Below are 25,783 nucleotides of genomic sequence, written 5' to 3' on the forward strand. Positions count from 1 at the left end.
ATGTTTCCTTTTTCCCAGCCACTGGGGACTTCACTTGACTACCATGCTTTTCAAATATGATTGATAGTGGTTTGGCAACTACATTAGCCAGTTCCCTCAGGATCCTGGAATGCATTTCATAGGGTCCCTCAGACTTAACGTTGATCCAAAGGTCTTGAATCCAATACTCATTCACAGCGGAATTTGCCTTGAGGTTAAAGGGACTAAATAGACTTGAGAGGAGTGAGAAGAGTGACTGCCAGTGAAGACTGAGGCAAAAAAACAAATAAACAAGAAACCAAAAAAGCTTTCTCCATGTCTGTTGCCATTAGTTTAAGAATCTTTTAGTATACTTTAATTTAAATCTTCAAAGGCTTTTTTTTAGGTTTGTTTTCAATTACTATAACATGTAGATGTGGCATTTAGGGACATGGTTTAATAGGCATGGTGGTGATGGGTTGGTGGTTGAACTAGATGATCTAAAGAGATCTTTTCCAACACCAGTGATTCTGTGATTTAAAATAAAATAAACATTTAATGGATTTAGCCATACTTATTAATATCTTAAAACAGAAGACAAGACAATAGCAATGCTTTGCAGCAAAAATCATCTCATTTTTAGTGGTCATATTTCCCTATTAATGATTTTGTATAAAAGTATAGTTACCATTATGTGGAGGTGTAAATCCTTGACCAGAGTACGGCTAGTGATTGCTCGCACATTGGAAACTGCTGGAGTAGCTGGTAAAGAATCAGGTAACAAGCGGACTGGGTCATTAGGTACAACTTCAACTATAATCTATCAGAAAAGAAAGAGGAATAAAATAAAACAAACCAAAATGAAGTCTGATAGAATTCATGGCAATTCACCTACACACAGCAGTTGCTCAAAAAACACTGAAACAAATACATGTGAAATTTAGTGACAGTCTTGAAGTATATTTAGGATGATCATAAAGCAGTTGTACTAGGTTACAAATTATCAAGTTCTGTTACTCTTCCAAATTTCTGCTTAGTTACAGAAATATAGTTTTTTTGCACAGTACCACAGTATTTGATGGTTCTCTATTACATGATCGTGGCTACATGTAATTAATTATACTTTCAAACCTGGTCACTGTTGAGCATGTTTGTCTTATCCATTGCAAAAGTAAACTGGATACTGTAAGTGCCCACTCTCTCTGGAATCACTTTATCCCTAAAGTAATAAAAAAACAAACAAACAAACAATCAAAAGTTGAAGTGACAAGTGAACAATTCAAATTTGCAGTAGTCTTCCTAACTGGGCAGAATTCTGTTAGTATATGTAATATATATATTATATATGTAATATGTTAATAAGTAATACTCCTCCATAATAACTTTCAACAAGAAGGCCACAGAAATTTCTCAAGAATCTTCTAGAATTCTTCTAGAATAAGTTTTTTGGAAAACCGGATGAGGAAAATTGCCCTCATGAGTTTGCCTCAATCAACTGACAGGACGTTTGTTATGGCCCCATTATTTAGAAGTCTATTCTGTTTTCACAATGAGTCCAATGAATTCTCATAAAGCCACTGAAATGGAATGCAAAGATATTTAGATCTTCTACCACAACAAGTTCTTTCAAAATTCAATCATTTGGCTTGAATTTATAAATATCTGAGTAGATGATTCCTTCTGCTACACAGAAATTATACAAAGTTGGGTCATCACCAATGGGCAAGGTGGAGCATATCGAGAGAGAATCCCTAACATCAAAATATGAAGGAAAGACAGATGCCTGCATTTCTGTGGATAGAAACACAACTTCACCAAGGACGGCCACAGGTAGTAACCTGGATGACTGCTGCAGTCTTCCAAAGAACACAATGGATAGCAGTGACTTATAAATACTTATAAACCTTTGACGAGATGCAAACAGCTTCTGAACAAGATTCAGACAATGTTCTGAGATTATGACTTGTGACAATCTTGAATTGGCTCAGAATTGGATTCTTACTTTCAAGATATATTTTATCTGTTTTGTCTGAATTTTTTTTTGAAACAGAATAAGGTTCAAGATTCCCAGAAATGGTTAATCTAAAATAAATAAATAATCTCAAAGTTTTAATATATCTGCAGATTAGGGCATGGTTTTTTGTACATCAAAAAGAGCAAGCACAGTTCTACTTTCTTTTCTACGTTTTATCCAGGTTTAAGTCTTAAAGTAGCATCTGCCTTGTCAGGACGCATTAACTGCATTATTGAGTTGTAAATAATCTGCTACAGATCTTGGTGTGGCTGAACAACATCTAACCAGACATAAGCTTTAGAAAAAGAAGAAATTGCAATATTGTTATAGAAACTGTAAGATTGCATTAGGTGCAATGTTACTAATCTAGCATTAAGAAGATGATAATCATCAGTGACTATGCCAAGGACGCACAAACAAGAGAGAAACCAGGTGGTCAACAGTGATGTCATTACAGACACTAGCAGCAATGAGTAACATATACTTTCCTAAAAGTACTGATTAATGATTAGTCTCTATAAACTGTTAGTTCTTTCGAATGTCTCAGAAAGTTAGGGAGTTTTACATTTGCAGCCTACTAGGAAATAACAGAGAATGATGTCAAGATTTTTCTAATTCCAAATTCAATTCTGTGCAAGTTAATTTCTATCACATTCACCTCTTACGTGCTTCCCTATGCACTATGTAGGTGAACGTGGTATGTACTTATTTTCCTGAAGGTACAACTACGCTACACAACGTGTCTTAATAATGTTTTAGTAGTTTCTTATGTTTTAGCTACATCCATTACCAAGTGTTTCTCAGAATAAGCAATGTCATAGAAATGCATCTTATACTTGATAGAAATCTGCATTGATCCTTGCTTTCTGGAGAAGTTCATTTTGTAACGTTCTACTAGCCACAGAGAAAGTTCTGCTCTCTTAAAAGCAAAACTGTACCCTTATTCTGGAGTCTTCTTTTGCTACAGCTATCAAACACAGATTTAAAAGGTTGTGAAATCTTGAATGCCTTTGTCTTAAAGACTAAGATCTTAGTAATAATACCAAATACCATGCCTAAATAGCTACAACTCCTACTGAGATCTACTGCAGTTTTTTTTGTGTTAGTTGTAAACTTTTACATGGAAGTCTTCATATACAAATAAATTACATTGGTGAACACTATCTGAGAAGCTAAAAGACTGAATAAATGAAAGTTATATCGCTTTCCCAAACAGCAGATTATTGGCTGAATATAACAAAGGAAATAACAGATGGTGGTAAATTTTTTTTTTTTTTAATGGAAAGGTTTAGCTGTGAAACACTGGTATCTGCTGCATACAGGCGATCCTAAAGACTACATTCTAAAAACAGAAGGGAAGTCTAAAATCTGGATACAATAGCTTGAAGCAGCAACCAAGACTACAACTATTCAACTTATCCCATGCCATAGCATGCCTGCCAGACACAGATTTATAAGGAATGTGGCAACCAGATGACAGCATATCATGAACTCTGGTCCTACTGCCTGTCATTTAAGACACTATCTCTGGCTGACTTGTGGTTCAAGACTAACAGCTACAGAATGCGTTTGATCAGAGTTCAATCTGTTTTGTCTTACCTGCAATTCTACAGCAGTTGAACATTATGCTAAAGAGAATTAAGGAAGGTTACTTGCATTGCTAGCATTTCTCATGTAATATATTACCTTAGATTCCCTTTCATTCTCTCTTCTCACATTAAAACAAGTGTCAAACATATCTTGGGAAGAATACAATTCTCATACTCATCACAACATGCTAATACATTTCATAGCACTGCATCACACTAAATCTTTAACAAAATTATTATCAAAAACTACATATTTTGCACAATAAGCTGCATCAGTAATTACAAATTAAGTGCTGCTATACCTGAAATAAAAGAAGCCATCTTCCTTGTCATCCTTTATTTTACTACAGCTAAATGCTGTAACCTGAAAATATGCAAAAATGAATAAATGAATAAATAACATTGCATACTTTGGTATGTACTTTGGTTGTAGTATGCTGTCAAGTCTTTATGATTTGAATGTAGGTCACTCTGAAAGTAATACCTCCTATTTATTTCCACTGAAACTACAACAGACATAAAAAAACACAACAACACTGTTTGATACAGCAAACTCTCAGCTACAAAACACAATTTTTCAACAGTCACCACTATTAGCTACATGTTTTTGCCAGATATGAGCTTGCATGCTAAGCTGGTAAAATCTGCCAGTAGGTGGTAACCCACTGTCACTATTGCCACTACTGAAATGCACCACCCACCACCTCACTGTGCTCACATTCACTTGTTTGGTCTCTGTAAATGTTCAGCAAGCACAGATGAATGACAACAGATGCAATTTTTTCTGCATGGAGGAATTCAATGACACTCCTTTGCTTTACATGCACTTCCATGTCAGATGCTGTTTTTGTCAGCCCCTTTGCTGCCATTTGTTGCACAGCAATAAAATATAATGGAATAGTGGCAGGAAAAGTTCAACCTCTACTGCCATACTACCAACATCTGCCTCTGATGTCATGAGCCACCATAGTAAAATACAAAGCACTTTTTTGGAGCAGCCCTCATAGCACTGATAGCACACAATAATTCAATGAGACTACCTATAATTTAGATGCTAATTTCATATTCCTAATCTTGGAACTCTCTTTTTTGCAAACTTAGGATCTCAACTTTTAATAAGCTCTCTGCTATTTTTCAACTTCTGCAGAGTAGGAGCATTTCTGTACTTACTTTATTACTATAGTGATATGTGAATAGTCTGACAACTTGTAATACAGCAGACTGTTAAACAGTTATAACTGATAAATAATTCTTATTATTTAAAATCTAGAACAAGATACTGATCTAAGTCAAAAATGTCCACTATAAAAATCTTTGTCCTATGTTAACATTTTGATATCCAATTTGAAAATGTTTTGATGACTTACATCAGTTGGTATCCTATTTCCGCTGCCCTGTCCTTTCCACATTTTCATAGAAATACGTGCTGGACTAATATTTCTGATAATATTGTCATCTTCAGAAAGAACACTAACCATAAAATCTGCAGAATGAAAGAAGATAATTATTTAGGATTATTTTTATTGAAAATTAAAATACTAAACTTGATGAATTTCTAGATCTCATTCCTACCTAGGGGAAAAAACAAACAAAACCCACATTTCAATTGAAACCCAAGCAACAAAAAATTGAAATGGTGTGGAAATCAGTCTGCTCCTTCTCCTGCAATTAGATGAGATAATAATCCTTACTTAGGGAAAAAACAACAAAGCACCTGATTATTCAACAAGTTCTGAAAAATGCCCACTAAATTCAAATCTGCTTTTCCCAGGCTATCACCCTTATTAAAAGCAAGTCAGGCTGCTTCTTGCTCTTACAAGAGAACAATCACCAGCTGGTTAAGTAGTTGATTTATTTCCTCATGACTGCAAATTCATATCTCCCTCCTCTTTCAAAAGTACTTTAGACATTGAACTACTGGATAAAAAGGCACAAACCACTACCATTTTTTCCCCATCTACTAGCCACACTGTAATAAAAAGGACTCAGAATAAGAACCTTAATTGGTTTGGTTATTCTTACAACTAATATGACACACTTAGTAGTAGAATATACAGACATATTTAACTCCCCCATTTGCTACTGACTGATACTACAGTCAAAATATCGGTCCTTTTAAATCCCAACCAAAGTAATTTAGTTTTTCCTATAAACTCCACAGAAAGTTAAATGGCCTAAAAGAAGAGCAGTGTAAGACAGAAGAAAGCAACCATTCTAGTTGTAAATGCTAACTGAATACTTTGACACTAGAACTACAGGTAGCTTTCAAGCATATAATTGAAGCTGCACTGTTTAACAGAATTAAACTTTGCAGATTGAAGGAGGACTGTACTTTGATGTGTACGAAGAATTCAAGCATGATTACAGCTGTACCTGAGTTCACCAGTAAATTCAATAATTAGGAAGCTAATTAAATGAGACTGTTAATAAGGAATTTAATCTATTTTTATAATCAAAATTTAATATCACATTTACAATTTTAACTCCTGAAGAAGTCCTCTACTCGTCTTCCTCTCTCAAAACATGGTTGACTTAAACCACACATACTACATCTGAAAACATATATTTTATGTATGTTACTTCTCTATTATTCTTAAATCTTCAAGTACTGTAAACTCAGTGATGTTTGAAAAAGCACGCTCTCTCAAGTTAGCTTCCATCTCCACTGTACCAATGGAATCCACGAAGTATGACAGTTGCTTTTATTCACGTGCTTCTCATCTTTTAGCTGTCTCATGAAAGCAGCCAACTTAGTCTTCCATTCCTTTAACTGTGTAGAATGGAAGTACTGGGTTTATTTATAAAATTGCATATAAGAATACCTTTACAGTGAGCAGAATTAGTATACTAGTATCTGCTTACATGGAAAAATACTGGTAGCTAGAGACCTGATCTCCTTGGAAGACTGGCTTCTATCATAGAATCTTTATACTTACCTGGAAAGGTGCCTCCTGCTGGAAAAGAAGCATTTTTGTCATATTTAACATTCAAGCGGATAGGCTTGTCAGGATCAGGAAGGACATTAAATGTAATAACAGGACACTCTAATGCAATCTTGTTGTACAAAGCTCTAAGCTGTAAAGTGTGCTCTCCCCTGAAATATAAAGAAATCATAAAAACGGTTGTAAAATCTCTTTTGAAAAGACAACTATCAACATACCTCAAATCTGAATCACATACATGAAAGCATAAGAAACAAGATCTTAAGAGAATTTCAAGATATCAGTAGTAAAGGGGAGAAAAAATAGAAGGGTTAAGATGAAATTAGAAACATATGAATGAAGTAAAATCATAGTTTTAAGATACTCCTTATGATAGCTTATTAAATTTAATTTTTAATATTTCATTAGCTTGATCCTTTCATTGTCTATCTGTAAGTTGTGAAAGACAGTACGGTAGAAAGCAAGCAAAACTAATTAAAATGCAGTCTAAGGAACAACCTGCTTTGACAGTTTCCAAAGAGAGAATGTGTTAAACACACATCTAGCATTGCTAGCACATAATGACTTTGCTGCTACATAATAACTGCATGCTGGCTGTATTCCCCAGCCACTTTTGGGTGTGCTAAAAAGGTAGGGTGCTGCCAACTGAACACAGTGGTTTCTAGCAGCCAGTAATATAATGATAACTAATTTACCATCCACCAAGTTCTGAACTTTACAAACACAGTTTGTAATATTGTTACGGATTAACTCCTGTTGGTACAAACTCAAAAATATTAATTAGCATAAAATACTTCAGAAGAAAAAGCACTTAGTGTTAGCTTCTAAGCTACCGAAAGCCAATCTGGTCTTATAAGTAAAGCTCTTATGAGCTAAGCATAACCAAGTTTTAATCAGTATTTCTCTTCAGGAAATTAAGTACTTGTAACAAAACACTCAACAGACCTTTCCCATAAAACTTTTCTACAGTAGGCACTCGATTAACTTCTTCTTCCTGGTCCCTGTCAGCCCGTAAAGAATCTTCCAATCTTTTATTGTTGATATTTTACATTTTTAAAATGGAAATGCTGTCTAAAATTACTCAAAACTATTTAGATCTGTGTCTCATAAAAGCACGTCTCCCCAGGAAAGTGGTCACGGCACTAAGTTTGCCAGAATTCAAGAAGCATCTGAACAACTCTCAGTCATATAATGATTTTTGGGTAGTCCTTTCTATAGAGTTGGACTTGATGATACTTATGGGTCGTTTCCAACATGGGATATTCTATGATTCTATGCCTACTAATTTCCGATCTTGAGCATTCACTAAGAAAAAGGAAACAAGCAAACAAAACAATAACTTTCAACTCATTTTCCAAAGAAAACGAAGTTTAGGCTGTTCCATCTCAATATATTTCCAGTTGAGACAGGCCAGTTGATTCAAAAGTTAAAAGAGAGACCGAAATCTTAAAAGGCCAGAACTATGTAAAAAAGCTGAATTACTGCAACTGAGGAAATGGAAATGCAGAACACAAATCATTTCCCTACAGCTTTCTAGAAAATAGTAAATGGTTAGAAGAAAGAGCCCCTACTCATTTTCTTCTTTATGGGAAAAACAGTATTTCTGTTCACTACATGGGTTTACTATCCACTCCACATAAAAAGAAAAACTACATATAAACCCCAAACTAGCCATAGCTTGTGCTGAATCACCCTTAAGCAGCAAGACAAAATAGTAAGATGCAGGAAAAAAAACCTCTAGTGTCTTCAAGCAAGCCTCAGGCTTACAGGAGGTGAGTAGCAGAACTATAAGCATGAGGAGAATAAAGGAATAAAGAATTTAAAAAGTCAGACAGGACATGGGAGTGTAAAGTGCATCCAGACAGACACGAAGAAGCAAGAGATACAGGACACAAACCTGCAGGAAATGAGACTTCATTATTTCTACTGCAAATAAGAAAGTATTTTTGGTTTTCTGTTTTTCCTCACTATAATTCTTTTAGACAATTTACCTAATTTTTCAAACACTGGTTAGCACCTAGAAATGGAGTTTCAGTACTCCTAAAACATGTTCCTATTTTAAAAGCATGATGTTTAGTTCTGGTCACTCAAAGGCTGTAAACTTCAAATGTTTTAAATGATTTACACATACACTAGGTAGTGCTTGGCAATTATAAGCTGTGTTTTACCATGCCGAGAAAACCTAGACTTCAGAAGATTGGAGCAGCAGCTTCTCAGAAGAAGAAAGAAGATGCCATTCATTTTTACTTAGTCAAGCATTTAATTTCTTAAAGCTCACTAAGTGGCTTTCCAGCAGCATCTAACTAATAAATGTCTGCCCTTATCTCTAGACAATTTCCTGGTAGGTGCATTATGAAATGCGCAGCTTAAATATATCTAGCAAGCGACATTTCAGAATTCAATTTTTTCACATAATTTTCACTACTTACCTAGGTGCATGAATACTAATAACTCCCAGGTTAGCCCTACCATTGTCATCTGTTCTATGTTGGTGGTTTGAAGGAACAATCTGTCAAGAAAAATATTTTTTATTCTTTCAGTGACACAGAAGTACTATCAAGTCTTAGAATAAAGTGTATATCTCATTCGCCTACGTACTATCTTTCCATTTGAATAAAGGTTGCTTTGAATTTTTGCACTCTAAATTAGGGAAAGATACACTGTCATGAATATGATATTAAGATGCTTCAGAATTTTCTCTGTCAATTTTTGAAGACATTCACTTTACCTGAACAAGGATATTTTCATTCATTGATAGGTTTAAATATTTAATAGACGTTATTTCTTCAGCTATTATTGATACTATCATGTCATCCATAATACAGATTAATATGAGTATGTTTTCAGATTCTAAAACCTTCTATGAATTGTTTATTCCCTTTCAGTGTTTCTCCAGTCTGCACAGAGGTTCCCGGGTAGCAAAAATTAAACTTCAGTAAAAACAACAAAAGCATCTCTAGCTCTCCTCCCTTTTCCCCATTGTCAAAAGAAGAAAGATTGCTAGGCAACTTACAAGTGTTACAAGTGATGAATCATGGTACCTCACTAATCAATATTCAATGACAAACAAAAGCTAATCTCTACACCAAAACAAATGGCATTTAACCAAACACTAATAAGTGACTTTTTGTCAGCACTGTTTTAGCACAACACCACGAATGCCTTACACATTTCCTGTTTACCTAGTACTTTAATCAGGTTTGGCTCAAATTTCTTTGAAGTCAACAGAAATTCTGCCACTGACTTGCAGGAGTTCTGGCTGAATCTCATGGTTATAAAATAACTCCCCATTACTCACTGGTGTTCTTCAAGATGCATGTTCTGCATGCTCCCTGTCTTTGCCACACTCACTCCCCTTGCAAAGTGAAATCTTATGATTGACAGTACCACTAAGTCACACTTGTCCTTACAAATTAAACAGCAGAGAAGCTATCACTGTACTTTCCTATGAATCAAAGAATTTGGAAACTATGGATGCCAGCATTGCAGATTCAGAAAATCTATCCTCTCAGAGAAACAGATGGTAAATTTTAGAGAATATTAACACATTCCTAACAGTATGGAGAAGCTATTTCTTCTGAAAATGGGCACGTACACTGTCTTAGCCTTACCTAAGAAATGCCTTGTCAGTGTATCAGAAGAACCTCAGATAGCAGCTTTAAAGTTTAGAGGACTGCATAGGAAGCCATGGACACACTCTGAGCTCTTGTGTAATGAATTCCTCTCTAAAGAGGGAAATCAATTTTTTTACATTGATGACATAACACAACAAAATCATGCAAAAGTTTGTCGTTGAACAGTATTTGGCATTAAATTGTCTTCCCTTTGCTATTTCAGCATAAACTTTGGAAGACTAAATGTCTAGCTGTATGCACGAAAATAAAATATTTGGAATAGGTGAAGTGGGCAATCTTCTTGCAAAATTGTTTCCTAAATCTCACATCGCTAATTTACATGAATGAAACTACTAAATGAAAAATAAAATAAAATAAAGTGAGTGTTGATTGATAATGGATCAGCTATGGAAGCATGAATTTATCCTACCATGTCATCACAGAAATGCAATGGCAAAAAATGTGTACTTAATGGTTCAAATGGAAGGTAGCACTGTAAATATAGTTTGATTTCCTAGAAACACTAAGAAAATTGTCAGTCATTTTATATACTCTTTTGAAGACTATACTCAGTTTAGCAAAATCATTTTATATTTGACATTACTGTACATTGCAGAAACCAGTGCTTTGCACATTTCCACTCCCGGGTTTCACATAGGAGTTCGGAGATTTTACTGCTGAGCCACACTCATTTAGTTTTGTACCCATAGCACAGAGAATGGAGTACAGAAAATGCATGCTGCAACCACATATTACCAAGTTTAGGAGACTTAGAGGACAAGTAGTGAAATGTAAGAGGACAACTTATCTGAGAATTTAAGTTCCCAGAAGCTTTTCATAACCTTTGGGATACTGTGCATACACTCTATTTGAAATGCCAAGGCAAGACAGTTCTCCTGCAACTTACAGTAGGGCATCTGCTTTAGCAGGGGAACTGGATTTTATGATTCCCAGAGGTCCCTTCCAACACCTGCGATTCTCTGTCTCTCTAAAGACATTCTTCGAGCTAATCATGAATACTGACCTAATATGTTTGTTTAGCAAATAAGCAGGTAGTTGCTCCACTAACGTATGACGGAATCACTCAGAAATCATTCCACTGTTGCTGAATTCAAGGAGTGTGGATGAAGGGCATGCAGACTTTTGAAGGCATGTTGCCAGTCTTTCTTGGAAAAGGACATAGCGTTTGAAAATCCAGCATACCACCAGAAAGTCTCTTAGATTAGGCACCACAGTCACAGAGCATTACTATCAAGTTTGTATGTTCCCTCAAGAACAATGCAATCAGAAGCTTCAGAGGGCTGCAGCTGCCTTCATAAACAGCTTGCAGGGGGCAAGCTAAAAAAAATTCTAAACTATAAGCAAAGCTTCTAGGGTAAGAGACAGAATGAAAACCAAGATGTAAAGAAGTGTCCTGAATAATAATAAGCAATATAATTAGAAAAAAGAAAAACAATTAAGACAAGAGTAATATAGCTGAACTGAGGAAAATGTTCATGAATTATGAATTCTATCGAACTCCTTTCTTGATATAGACCAATATGCACGCCATTTGATGCTCACAGAAAGGAGAGTAACTGCTTCATTCTGGGTTAGATAATGCACTCTCACTGTTTTAGATTGGTTTATACTGCCAATGCTCTTCTCATGGATAATCAAGTGAGAAGCAGACCAGCTGATTAGTTTATGCAGAACCATCAGCCATACATTCATGTATCACAATCAAAAGAATCACCAGATAAGAATGATTTGGTTGCCACTTTGAAAAATGTCACGATTTTTATTCAGTAAGTCACCTCAGATAAAGTGGGGGATGCACACAGAATTTGCAGACAGGTTGAGCAGAAGAATAAGTACACTAATGACACCTGGATACCAGACTACAGCAATTTTGTTATGTTTGTGATTGTTATGATAAAAGGGAGCTGAGGAATCTGTCCTGGAAGCTGTTTGCATTTTCCACTGAAATTACTATCACGTGAGATTAATTATTCTTTTGCATCTTTACAATATGTTCATTCTTTATTTATTTATTTTTATTTTTTCCAAAAATGTCTTAACAACGAAGAAGAAACCATAGAAAACACCAATCTGTGTTACATGAACAAAATTTCACAAAGATCTATGCTTACCTTTAGGTTGCTACTCTTTGTAAGGCTGATTTTGACATTAGGTTCAGGGGATGGATTTCCCCACTCATCACACAGTTGAACAACAAGGGGCTTCAGCAATTCTCTACCATTAATCACTGCAACAGGCTGGAAGATACACAAAGGCATTATTCTATTCTGTTTCAGATATATTAGACATTCACAGCATATCAAGAACACCTAGAACAATAGCATGTGCCTTTTCCATACTCTTTGCCTCCTATAACAGAAAGGTCATGTCAGAATTGTAGAAGTTCTTGAAGGTGTTTCTAGAATTCTCCCATTTGCGTTCTTGTCATGCAAGTCTTGATTGAATTTAATGTGTCACCCATGTTGACACAACTCAAAGGAAAGACACGCTTCTGAAGATGCTTATGCACTTTCTTACTTGTTGAAGAAGTGAATAGCCTACAACTTCTTGTATTTTGATAGACCGTGGCAGTTTTTTAGAGAGTAAAAATAGTTACAGCATTCCCTCTGTTTTTCCATTTTCTTCAGTCATTTCCTTCTCCATTTTCCCAACACTTCAATCTTTGTGCCTGCTGCTGCTCACCTATTTTACCTCCTGCTGCAACTCAGCGTTATAACTTGAATAAGCAAACAAATAAAGGGTAGTTTAAAAAAATTCCCATCTGACAAATACAGTACTCCACTTCTTGACTGTAAACACCAAAAAATTTTAAGTAAATTTTAGGTTGTTGTCCTACATCTAATAGTAACAAGTAAAGGAAGATAAGCTGTCAACCATTTCTATTATTAAAGACAGCATCTTTAGCAAAGAGTAGATGCAGTCTGTAGTAAAATTGCTGCACTTTACATTACATAGAAAGGTGAATGGGACAGGAAAAACAATATAAGACATGATTAAGGAATACAGTGTTATCAACACATATGTTAGTTAGTTCACCCTAAAGTAAATGCACTTTTAAAAGTTAATGTGTTTAGTTAGCTATTGTATGATAAATTCTTTGTATTCACTGTCCCATTGAAACATACTTACATAAAACTGGCTTGCAAAATAATTAATTTGGCTTGTGTTATGCAGTCCTCAGCAAAATACAAAAAGTATCTCTACAACTGTCATATTCTGACAGTTTTCAGAAGTATCACATTAACACGTCAGTGTTTTCATCTTTGCATCCGTAAATAAGACTTGCTGATCAGTCACCTCTTCAACCCCTCCCCCCGCAAAGACAAAAACTGTTTCATTTACCTTTTCTAACTCTGGCCAATCCATAATTTGCAATTTAGCAGGTGATCCTGCAGTTAAATTTACTCTGAGAAAATCAGAAAATTCACGCCAAGCAAAGCACAGTTCCTTGCTTCCAAGTGCACAAGGTTTAAATCGAATGCCTTTGACTCTCATTGTAAATGTACTTTCCTATTGAGAAATAAAAATAAAATTTTATCAAGAACAGAAAAAGGGAAGTATATTTTTTTCATTCCTTTTACTATTGTATTTTAATATTTATGCATACTAGACACTATTTACTGTTTCTAACTAAAAATTAAATTAGAGTAAAATTTGTATTCAAGTGGACTTTTTGGGTAAGAAACTATCATTTTCAAACCCAAGCACTTCTCAGGGGCCTGCTTTTCAATGCAAAAATTATGTATAATTCAGTTATATTTAGCATTTTAAAACATACAGAGAACATTTTAAATTCAGCTATGGCAGAAAATACAGTTAATTCTTCAAAGGATTGCAAAATCAATTAAGCCACCATTTAAAAAAAAAAACAACAACCAAACAACAAAAATACCAAACAACAAAACTTACACAACCACCAACAAAAAAAGCCACAAAAGAAAAGACTACAAAGAAGAAAAGGTATAAAACAGTGGACTGAAAACAAAAGCAAACCTAACTCTAGCTTTAAGTGATCTGACTATCATGTTGTATAGCTGCAAGAGTGATGAGGTTTCTAACACACGCCACTCTGTTCCTTAGAATGGGATCATAAAAATTTAATATTATCTTTATAATGCTTACCACCTAGCATTTAATTTCACAGAAAGAATTAAGAGAAATTACCTCACATAGGCCATACAGAAATAAATTACATAGTATCTTACTTACCTGCCAAGTTATTTGCAAATTTGATTTATCAAGTCCAGGCCCTGCAACTCCTAGGTAACCTGTGCATGCAGATGTCACTGTTTGAACCTGATTTCCATACTGATCCGTGATCATTACATCTGTTAAAAAGAGCATAATTTATTAGAACAACTTCAGCAGCTGCTTTAATGAAACATTATGCAACATACAGAATGTAAATGTACACAATACCCACACATAATACATAGAAAACTTACATGACTATCACAGACTCACAGAATGGCTGAGGTGGGCAGGGCTCTCTGGCCCAACCTGTGCTCTAGTAGAGCCACCCAGAGCAGAGTGCCCATGGCCAGGTGGCTTCTGAAGATCTCCAAGGTGGAGACCCCCCAGCTTCTGGGCAGCCTGTGTCAGTGCTCTGTCACCTGCACAGTTCGTGCACATTCCTTCTTGTCCTGTCACTGGGCAACACTGACAGTATCTTACATACATATGCTGATAATGTCTCCTCTCTTCACATCAAAGTTCAGCGCAAAAAAATATATCTACCTATTCATGGTGCACAAATATTTGTGCTTTCCACTTTCTTTTTGAGCAAGATTGCTTCTCACTATAAAGTAAAAAAAATTCTTTAAATTGAAAATCAATTTTTAGCCTGTTGAGATAGTTTGTTCTACGTTGCTCTAGGTTGCTCAAACACAATCTTTTAATGTGCTACAAAAATATACTAATTCTTAATCTCCAGAAGTTATTTAAAATGTCTTATGTTTATTAGAAGTAATTGACACATTGTTAAAGCACTGCACACTTCCTGAAGAAGAAAAAAGATAGGAGTCATTTTTCACCAACAGCACAAACACCAAAATAAATAAAAGTAAAAACCAACAAAATAAAAGCCAGTACTGAAGCATCTCAACGTTTCTTATTTTCATGAAATCTGGAGCAGCCATGTGCAGAAACCAAAGAACAATAAGACTGATCTCTTAACATGGTAGTTTTCTTAGGCTAAGCTGTTAATTTTAAAATGCTTCATTTTCAAGGCCATGCCTTTGAAATAATCTGACTGCTATTTTAGCCTTCAAGATTTTAGACTCATAGAATGGTTTGGGTTGGAAGGGACTTTTAAGATCATCTGGTTCCAACCACCCTGCTATAGGCAGGGACACCTCCCTCTAGACCAGGTTGCTCACAGCTCCATCAAGCCTAGCCTTGAATGCTTCTAGGGAGGGGGCATCCAAGCTGCTCCAGGCAACCTGTTCTAGCATATCACTAGCCTCACAGTAAAGAATTCCATCCTAATATCTAGTCCAAATATACCCAATTTCAGTTTAAAGCCATTTCTCCTCATCCTGTTGCTACTTGACCTTATAAAAAGTCCCTCCCCAGCTTTTCTGTAGGCCTCCTTCAGGTACTGAAAGACTGCCCCATAGAGCCTTTCCTCCTCCAGGCTGAATAGCCACAGCTCTCTCAGCCCGTCCCCATGAAGGTGTTCCAGCCCTCTGATCATCTTCATGGCCCTCCTCTGGACCCACATCAACAGCTCCATGTCCTTCTTGTGTTGGGGGCCGCAGAACTGGACTGCAGATGGGATCTCACGAGAGCAAAGCAGAGGGGCAGAATCACCTCCCTTGACCTGCTGGTCGGTCATGCTTCTCTTGATGCAGTCCAGAATAAGGTTGGCCTCCTGGGCTGCAAGTGCACATTGCTGGCTCGTGTTGAGTCTTTCACCAACTGGCACCCCCAAATCCTTTCCTTGGGGCTGCTCTCAAGCCCTTCTCTATATTTATGCTTGGGATTGCCCCGGCTCAGGTTCAGGATCTTGCACTTCGCAAGGAAATAGAAACGTATTTTACAGTAAAATGAAGAATATGTAAATACTCACCAATTTCACCCTGTAGATCTTCCCCCAACTGTACTGTGTTTGATCCTTCTAATTTGCATTTAATGTGTTTGGGTTCATCAGGAAGTGGCCTAAGTTAGCACAAGAAAATGTATTTATAATCATTTTCATCAAGCTAATCACACCAGCACACAGGACAAAGAACGCAGCAGTAACCATCCACTTGTGACTGGAGGGCTTTTTTTGGTTTTGCTTAAATTTACCCTCCCATGTATTAGAGCACCATATCTGATGTGCATAAAGCTTACATAGTAGCTTTTACCTCACGTTTATCAGGTGCAGGTTACAAGAGACTCCTAACAGAACAAAAGACAGCATCTTATTTGTAATAACTTGCCTACCAGCATTTTACCACAAGTAAGATTTTACCACAAGTAAAGCACATCCCCAAAGTAACATACAATTCTCTACATAGTAACATTCATATATATATGAATATGTATATATGAATGTTAATATACATTATATATACATGTATATGTATGCGCATGTAATACACATATACATTATATACACATGCAAAGGTATCAAAGTCTTGCTATGAAAATACTTGCAGAATTTCTTCAGGATCTGACTACAACTAACATAGTTTTAAATTTTTTAGCCAGTTTTCCCTTAAAACAAAATAAAGACAGAGCACATTATAAAACAGTCTCTTCAAAATACTTTCTGGGTTGCTTTTTAAACAGTCCTAGCCTTTTTGTTGGTTTATTTAATGAAGATTAACATAAGTTATAAGCTGGCTCCCTCAGAACTAGTGTCATCCAACAACTAAATTATGTGAGAAATAACTTATTCAACACAATAACACAATGTTTTTTACTAAATTTGAGACATTTAAAAATCATACTAGAATGACCCCCTGTTAATTTGTATGACAACTACAAGAGAACAAGCCCTAAAGAAGAGTTCCCTAATCTGAGACTGCTTTCCCACAACAAGCAAAAACGTATAAGAAAATTAAACAATCCACTGCTCTACTTCCTTTCAAGAAAAGTATCAATTCAGACTGCTTTTCTGTTCTTCATATAAGAAAACAAAAAGTACAACTTTAATGAAACTTTATCTGCCTCTAACAGTGAAGCATCAAAGACATCAGTTTACAAGCTTTAAGCTCTGAATTCTTAAAAAAAAAAATCAGATCCATGTCAACAAACTTTATATGGTAAGCTGTTGAGACTCAATAAGTGATAAACAGGTGATTTTAAAGTTTGACTTACAGTTTGTCACTTTTGACCAAGATACCAGATACAGGTATCTATTGTTAGGCTAGATAAATCTTTGGATACGAAACAGCAATGGTAACAATGCGCTCTGCAGTGATTTAGTTAACAGCAATGTGACTCTGAAAAAATCCTATAAGCTAACACTTGATTATTGGTGTATTCAAAAACTTTCCTTCAGTATAAATACAAATGGCATAAACAGATTGCAGTGGAATCTTTCATGCAGTTCATGTTCTCATTTGTAAACATTTTTGCTTTAACACCCTCCTGATATCAGATTTCATTACTTCAGCTTCCACAGAAAGATTTTTATATCCAATACAACAGATCTATAACCCTTTCCCGACATAATAATTCACAAGATGCATTTTAACATACAAACCTGATTGTAAACGCACTCTCCAAAGACACATGGTCATCAAGATAACTTATTAGACAGTATCGTACATCTTTCACTGATGTTGGTACTTTCACATCAGGTAACAATCCCTGCATCAACTGTTCTCTGTTAATTTTGGGTGTCCAGTTAACCTAAAGTTATAATTGTTTAAATGAATCAGAAATTAAATTATTAACAACCAGCAAATTATTACAACTGATGTCATTCTAAATATGCTGAAGTAAAATAGAGGTAATACCTTTCAAAAGATAAGCCAGAGCTCTCTGGCCAAATATGCAAATTACTCAATATAAACCTCTCTCACTGCACCTTCCTGAGTTAAGAAAGATCTGATTCAGAAAAACCTTACCAAAAAATCACATATATGGTGAAGCATATAAGTGACAAACAAAATCTCCATGAAGAGACGTGTCTATTCAACATTCCTAAAGCTGGGAAAACCTCGAATCTGAAAGTTAGAATTTTATTACTGTGTTTAGACTGAGAGCTGAAAACCACCTTTTTTCCACAATGCTATCCTACAGCATTATTCTGCACTACATTAAATGTCTTGATTTCGTTAACAACACAGTATTAATAAAATCATTTTTTCATGAATTCGTTAAGCAGATATTAAAGTTCCCAATAATACAGTCTTGAGGAATATTATTTGGAATGATATTCTGATGTCAATGGATTTTAGAGAAGCACTAGATAATTCCCCCATTATATACTGTTTCTTCAAAAAAACCTGCCTTAATTTTTTCTGCCATAGCTGAAGTTATATGTATCTCCCTTTCTCCCTCATCATACATCTGAAATATAAGGTTGTGCATGATATCTCCAGCAATCCAGTTGATTTCATCCTGATGTTTAATTTGAATAGCTTTTTGTCCATTCATACTTAAGACCTGCAGTCTTGCAACATGACTGCTTGGAAGAAGTTTAATCATCTTTTCCACTGGTGGCACATCTTTACAACTCTACAATGGGACGGAAGGGAAAAAGAGACAAATGTTATGAAAATATCAAATATATATAACTTAAGAAATATTGCTCCATAATAAACCTATGGCACTACTCCAGATTATTAAGTGTGAACAGTTGTCCAAATACAAAGTTAGCTTAACTTGTCAAAAGCAAATAAAAAGGATATGCCAGAATGCTTACAAAATGTTTAACAGAAACTGGAACTGATGCTTCTTAGAAAATATTATATATATATTACAGTATTTTTTGAACAATTTACAAAATATTTATTTAAGATTAATCCAAAATAACATGCCATGTACATTATCTTACCACATTACTATTTGTTTACACTATTTTCAAGGTAAAATGCTGAAAGTCTTGTTTTCTTCAGCTGTGTGGCTCTCCTGATTACCAGAGAGCTGGGATATTCAATAACATAAAAAAAAAAGCAAAAAAACAACCAACATCCAAACCAACAAACTTAAAGACTGAAATATTCATTTCTAACCTTTAGAAAAAATATATTCAATATCTCTCTTCTCTAAGGTTTGGGAAACATTCTTTCATGCTTGTTCTGGCTCTAAATGTTCATGCAACAAAGGTAATTTCACAGAAGGAACCAGTGAGTAAATTCCCAGAAATAATGCTTAGTTCTGAAATACTAAGTGTGAGAGGTGAAGAAAAATGTAATTTCTTTGCCTTTTTATGGCTTCCTAGAGATGAAAAAGGACAGATATGATTCTCGGGCTTATGGAATTAAAATAGTGGCTTTTAGGGGCTTTTTAAAAGTTTATAAAACTTTGGTTTAATACAAGACAATATAGTAAATACTTTCCAGTCTTGTGCTCATCCAAACATCCTGTTCAATACTTACAGGTATTTCAATTCTTGCTTTGAGCATCTGGTCTTTCTTTATATTCAGTACGTGTATGACTGGACCAGTTAAAATGTTTGTTCCTGCATTACTGCAGTCCACAGAATACACAGGTAGGTTTGAAGCACCTAAAAACTATTTAAAACATACAATTAAACTTCAGGTTTCTTTTGCAGAACTAGAAGAATTATTCCAGAAATGATTGTTTGTGCAACTCCAGAACTATATACGATTATTTACAGATTAATTTTTTTTAGTTTTCATCAAATCACAAAAAGTAATGGAAAAAGAGAAAGTGTTTTTTTTTCCAGGTGGTAAGAGGCGTGTGAGAAGATCTATAAAAGCCACAGCAACGTGCCCATTTCCTTACTAGTTTAAATGTTTATAATTATGTTATCATTATTCCTTAGGCAGCAGATTTGCATTTTCATATTTAAGCAAATTGAAGTATGTTGTCTGCAGTTTTTTTTCCAAAATGTATTTGAGCATTGTATATGGAAAAATGATCTAAAACATCTTAAAATCGTAGTTATATATCATCACATCATTTTTCTCTTCCATTTTTATGTCCAGGTTCCTATAACCCTGAAACTTGCTGAATGAATGATAATGGATGATGCGAGGAAGCCACAAGTGGGGCTACAAAGCTATAGACATTTCAAAAGCACTATTCAGGATGTTAATTCTGTCCATATGTCAAAATAGGCTCCTTTCCCAGTCCTTTTAAAGTATCAAATCCTTATGAAATACTACAAAATGCAATTTACCTTGCAGTGAACTATCAGTTTTGGCTGTGCTGTTATATTGCCTGATTCATCCAACACTTCAACCTGAAAGGGGAAGGCTGTACCATTTTCAATCTTAAGAATTTCAGAATCTGGTTTTACTTTCAATTGATATGGAGGGCCTGTAAAAAGAACAATTGTAGAACAGTGGCTGTATTTTAGATAACCCACTAGACTCAGTTTTTGCTATCTTGAAAAGCATTTTAAAGCCAAGATACCAAGATATCTATGGTAACAAATACTTTAGCCTAACTAAGACGTATTGGTTTAAGCCAAAAAGTTTCTTGACACTGTCCATTAATATGTATCACCTGCCACTCTTTGGGAATAGATGAGCTTCAACACATGCAAGGTGTAAACAGACAGTGCAGTGCTGTCTACATATTATGCCAAACCACATTCCTAAAAAGAACTTGAAGCTTTCTCCTGACATGTGAAAAACAAAGATAGTCATGTTGAGTTACATGAACAATCATAACATGCAGTAGTTTCGTTATCAAAGCCATCAGAGTTACAACTTACATGTAAAGCATAGCAGATTTTTACGGTATTACTTCAGTAGTAAAGTGAAGCTATTAAAAGAGATCTATCCCGTGAACATGTAATTAGTCTTATCAATTTTAAAATAAAGAGATCACAGATTTCTGTATGTCTAGACTGACAAAAGCAGAAGCTTCTAATAAGGAATGAAGGTGCCTTCAGCCTAAGGTAAACAAATAAGCAATACACAGCAATACAATCTATCTCAAGCCAGTCTGCTCCAAGTGACTGTTTCTACATGAAGCCTCAATAGATCAAGTAATAATGAATAATAGAATAAATTGTGCCTTGTTGGTCTAACAAAGCTTGAAATACACATATTCTCAACAAAATGAGATGGGAAGGCCTAAAGACTGCTAAATAGGCCAAAAATGAACCTTCAAACTACCGTATATGAATTAAAAAGCAAAAACTAACAGCAAAAAAAAATCAACAGCCACAAAAGCAAGTTAAAAACGGATAACTGTAATCACGTACAGAAATCCTCAGTATCAAAGACATCCACAGAACAATAAATCTAGTAAGCGTGGTGGAGCTACAGAGCTCTATATTCCTCTCCTGTGTTACAATAAAGTCAACGCGTAACACGAAAGATCTCAAACTAAATCCCAACTGCAAAAGCATCCCCTTGATTTGTTGGGGTAAGAAACTGCATGAGAACTTACTAATTCACAACATGACTTCTACAGTGACAGCAGGTCAGTGCTGGTTAGCACAAGTTCACAGGCTTAACAATGAAGAAGATTGAGAAGAAAAAAGTATAATTTTATTCATTCAGTGGGGCTAGGTTATAAAAACATATTTAAAAAAGTTAATCTCAAGCAGGTAAATTTTAGCTACCAGAACAATGGACAAAACTGGGCTGCCAAGATTAACATGCTCTTAGCTTTATTCAGTTTCAGCAATCACTTGAATGAGTCAAAATATTCTCATTGAATGCCTCATTAAATACTTAACTCCTTGTGAGAAGAAACATTTTATTAATAGTTTCAGAACAAAGTTCAACACAAATTTACCAAATATGTAAAGGATTCTTACCAGGCTGCAATCTTATTTTAAAAATCTGTGTGTCTTCTTTCAATCCAGGAAGAGTAATCTTCAGATTAAAGTTCTAATGAAAAGAATATTTTTAGTATTAACCATAAACAAAATCAGATCATAAATTACTTCATAAAATGATGCTAATCCATATATATGTTAATTTCAGAGATCTAAACAGATTTTTTTGCACTGCTACATAAATCAAGACTTTTCCACTGCACTAGAATCTGTTTTGTCATATTATTACTCCCAGACATGTGAAATCCAGGATTTGCAAGATAAACTTCAGGATTCTGAAGCTACCAAACATTGTGGTTTTCTGCTCAGGCTTGTTTTACTGTCGACAAAAACATAAAAAAAAAAAAAAGTAGGTTTAAAGAAAAGGTCTGCAAGCTCTGTGTTCACTATTCTTTAGCTGATTGCCAGTAGAAAGGCACCAGATTTGGTATCCATCTCATATCTGAATAAGACCATTAGAAATACAACTGCTGCTGCAGAATTCCATCCCTAAAACTCATATTCACAAGACAGCTAGAAAATGAAACAGTCTATTCAACAGTTTTTGAAAGCACTCATTTAAAACTAGTTGCACTGCAAATACAAGATTTTCATATATTATAAATTTGAGAACATTTTGTAGCAACTCATAAAGCACCATTCTTTCAAGTTCAGAAATACTGTCGCTGTATGGTTTTAGTTTCATAAACCTGGCCTGTGTCTTTCATATGCCCAGTAACAATATGTAACATTAACAGCCTGTTGTTTGAAAGAAAGTAACTGGGCAATTCTTTTTGGCCTGCCAAGGAAGAGAAGCAAAAGGAGGCCTGGGCTGATTCCTCACAGCATAATTTTAAATCAATTTCAGCATAAATTTGAACTAAGACAGCTGAATTAGTATTTTGAGTACACTCTACCACAAATGCAGTGATTGCCCAGCCCTCAGGCAGTGCCACCAGCAGAGCAAAGCCGTGGGTAGAGCCATAAGAAATCATGAGAAAATATCCCAAGAAAAAGCAATTGCAACTTGTTTCTTAAAAATAATACTTCAAGTTTGAATTAATTAGCATACCTTGCCCTGGCAACTATTTACACAGCCTTTAGCAGTGACACCCTTAATGATGCAATTTGCTCCTGCAGTTAACTCTTCATATTGCAAAGTCAATCCACTAAAAAAAGAAACAACAATAACGACAAAACAAAAAACAAAAACAAAACAGAAAAAAGCAGAACCAATTTAAAAATGAATAGAGTGTTTTAATTCTTCAGTAAGATTTTCCACTAAGATATATACTAGATACTTTCAGATATTCCTATGGAAATAACAAAAATAACAGCCAACTCATGTTACAAGCATACATCACTGAGACAACACACAAAGAATTGCTATATTGTCTACAAGAAGTACAACAAAAATATAAAACATTCCCCACCCCTAAAAAAATTCCAAACCCAAACCATCAAAAAAGGATGATGAGACAATTGAATTACCTAGCTTCAAGAATTGGTTTAATGTCATTTGTCAACTGCGTTGCATGACCAAACTCATCCTGCAATTCCAAAGGAATATTAAAAGGTACTCCAACCCGAAAAGGAAGCTCCAAAAGACCCACTGAAAATTTCTCTGCTTTGCCCTCTAAGAGAAAATAACAATACATTTTTAGAAGTAATTATGTATGTTCATTGGCTTTTTCTTAAGTAAAGCTGCAGTTAAACAGGTTGTTTTCAGCCTCAAAGTAAATAAGCTATTCAGAATTATCGTTGTAAATAAAATCATGGTTTATAATTTTCCTTTAGTTGTAAAACTCATTTATGCAAAAAAAAAATTTTGTCCTACAGCTACACCAAATCTGAGAGATGAAGATGAGTAAGCATTATTTGAAAAAGAATCCTGATAATCTTTCCTGTGAAATATGGCACTGTGATATTGTCTATGATTAAGCACTCCAAATTAAGACCAAACATGCACATTTAATAGTTGCATTTTGAAGTTTCTGACATAATTTGCGCTGAGCAGTACAAAAGGGAGCCTGGATTCCACGTTTTGTGGAATCATACTTTCTTGGCCTCTGAAAAAAGAAGCAATACAGTGCAGTGCTAGATTGCTGATTAACATCCTGTCAAATAAATAACTACTTTCACTACCTACAGATTAACTTATCAGCAAATTTATTTTGCATTAGATAAGAGAAAAATCACAAGTGAAGGGAAAATACATTACCGTGTACTGGCCAAAGCTACTTGAACGGTAACAATAGCAAAGAGACTTCAATATTTCAATATTTAGAATTTCAATAAAATTTAGAACCGTATGATAAAACCATAAAATGCTTGGACAGAAAAACAGTAAAAGAACTTTTGTATTATCAATGTGATTAATTAGCAAAAGAACATGTGCTGAATTAAGAAACAAAAACCTACAGATTAACTTAAGTAGTTCAGTTTTAAGAGTATTTTTGACTACTTTTAGCTTTTAAGCTTAGCAGGAAGAACGTAAACAATGAAAAACACCTTACTGTTAAATAAAATACTTTCAAAGAGCTGGTGATTTCTATTCACATTTTAATTCTTCTGGTCTGAATTTTCAGAAGCTACATACACATAAGGTTACATAAAAATTAGTTTTTCATGTAAGTATTTGGAGAATTTATGGTTGCTTTGAAACAACAGAAAACATGGCCAAAAATAATGACTTCAAATATTTGCTTTTCAAGATAGAAGATATGAAAAAGGTCAAGTCATCTCAATAACAAGTTAAAAAACTCAATTCAGATAGCAATAGTTGCTTTTTATATCCCTTATATAAGAAGTACCAACTTATTAAGTTTTCAGATTTTTAGAGTTTATATTTGTTTCCAACGAGATTTGTTCATTTAATTTTTTTATGACTGAAGTTACTGTTAACCACAGGCTGTGGGAGGCCACAATACCATTGAAAAATGTTTTTTAAAATAAGAATGCAGTGCTGCAACTTTTAAGATTTGCTTTTTGTTTTAATAAATCGAGATAAAGAAGGTTCTGTATTCATTTAGAGAAAGTTTTTCCTTTTTCTTGGCATCTCAGGATACTGATTTCCCAGAAAGCATTTGGGCATTTTTCCACTAGTGTACTCCATAGGAACTTGCATGCAAATGAGGGAGGTCACAGCCTGCTTAAGCTCTATTTTGTAGACCTTGTGATTTTACCATGATTTTTTTGTTATATCATTCCAGGCCCTTTGCTTGTCAATCCTGTTTAACAGCTCCTCACAGGTATACTGTTAACTCTCTCCCCCCCAACTCTTTCCTAAGTTTAAATTCACATTGGTTTTTACCACCTCAGAAAAAGGAAACAAAATTGCTGCATGGCAAAAGAATTGAAGAAAATTTTTCCTTTCAAATTGGAGAGCCCAAACCAAGGGAAGATCTGTCTTTTTCATGTATGTATATTGCTGATGTTTTGATTACCATATGCAAGCACTGTGTGTATATATATATGCACACACACACACACACACACCTATATATAAAAGAATAGGTCTTCATGATAGGATTAAACAGGGGATGAACAATACAGAGTTAATGATTTTTTTGCAAATTAAATTTAATTTAGCAAGAAAATAACAGAAGATACTACTTAAGATGAATTAAAGGAACCCAAAGTACAGAAAATTGCTTTAAATCCTATGAAATGTTAGTTACAGGCAGTATACTCTTATATATATTATATATATATATATATATATATATATATTTATTTTTTTT

At 34.8% G+C, this 25,783-nt stretch overlaps 1 protein-coding gene across 1 annotated transcript in view; it reads right to left on the minus strand.

Annotated features, from left to right (window-relative positions):
* Positions 1-23,825, minus strand: part of SMCHD1 (structural maintenance of chromosomes flexible hinge domain containing 1) — a 42,651-nt gene extending 18,826 nt beyond the window's left edge. The window contains exons 1-17 of the mRNA XM_010708723.3: positions 23,532-23,825; positions 23,113-23,209; positions 22,041-22,113; positions 20,445-20,584; positions 19,678-19,812; positions 18,587-18,814; positions 17,835-17,983; positions 16,209-16,297; positions 14,348-14,466; positions 13,481-13,648; positions 12,250-12,375; positions 8,933-9,012; positions 6,498-6,655; positions 4,929-5,044; positions 3,864-3,925; positions 1,090-1,177; positions 647-778 (exon numbers count right to left, since the gene is read on the minus strand). Coding sequence (XP_010707025.1) covers positions 647-778; positions 1,090-1,177; positions 3,864-3,925; positions 4,929-5,044; positions 6,498-6,655; positions 8,933-9,012; positions 12,250-12,375; positions 13,481-13,648; positions 14,348-14,466; positions 16,209-16,297; positions 17,835-17,983; positions 18,587-18,814; positions 19,678-19,812; positions 20,445-20,584; positions 22,041-22,113; positions 23,113-23,209; positions 23,532-23,698 — 2,127 coding nt within the window. The 5' untranslated portion in view covers positions 23,699-23,825. The remainder of the gene's footprint in view (positions 1-646; positions 779-1,089; positions 1,178-3,863; positions 3,926-4,928; positions 5,045-6,497; positions 6,656-8,932; positions 9,013-12,249; positions 12,376-13,480; positions 13,649-14,347; positions 14,467-16,208; positions 16,298-17,834; positions 17,984-18,586; positions 18,815-19,677; positions 19,813-20,444; positions 20,585-22,040; positions 22,114-23,112; positions 23,210-23,531) is intronic.
* Between the last annotated feature and the right edge of the window lie 1,958 nt (positions 23,826-25,783).

The sequence above is a fragment of the Meleagris gallopavo genome, chromosome 3 (assembly GCF_000146605.3).
Source record: "Meleagris gallopavo isolate NT-WF06-2002-E0010 breed Aviagen turkey brand Nicholas breeding stock chromosome 3, Turkey_5.1, whole genome shotgun sequence".
Classification (NCBI taxonomy): domain Eukaryota; kingdom Metazoa; phylum Chordata; class Aves; order Galliformes; family Phasianidae; genus Meleagris; species Meleagris gallopavo.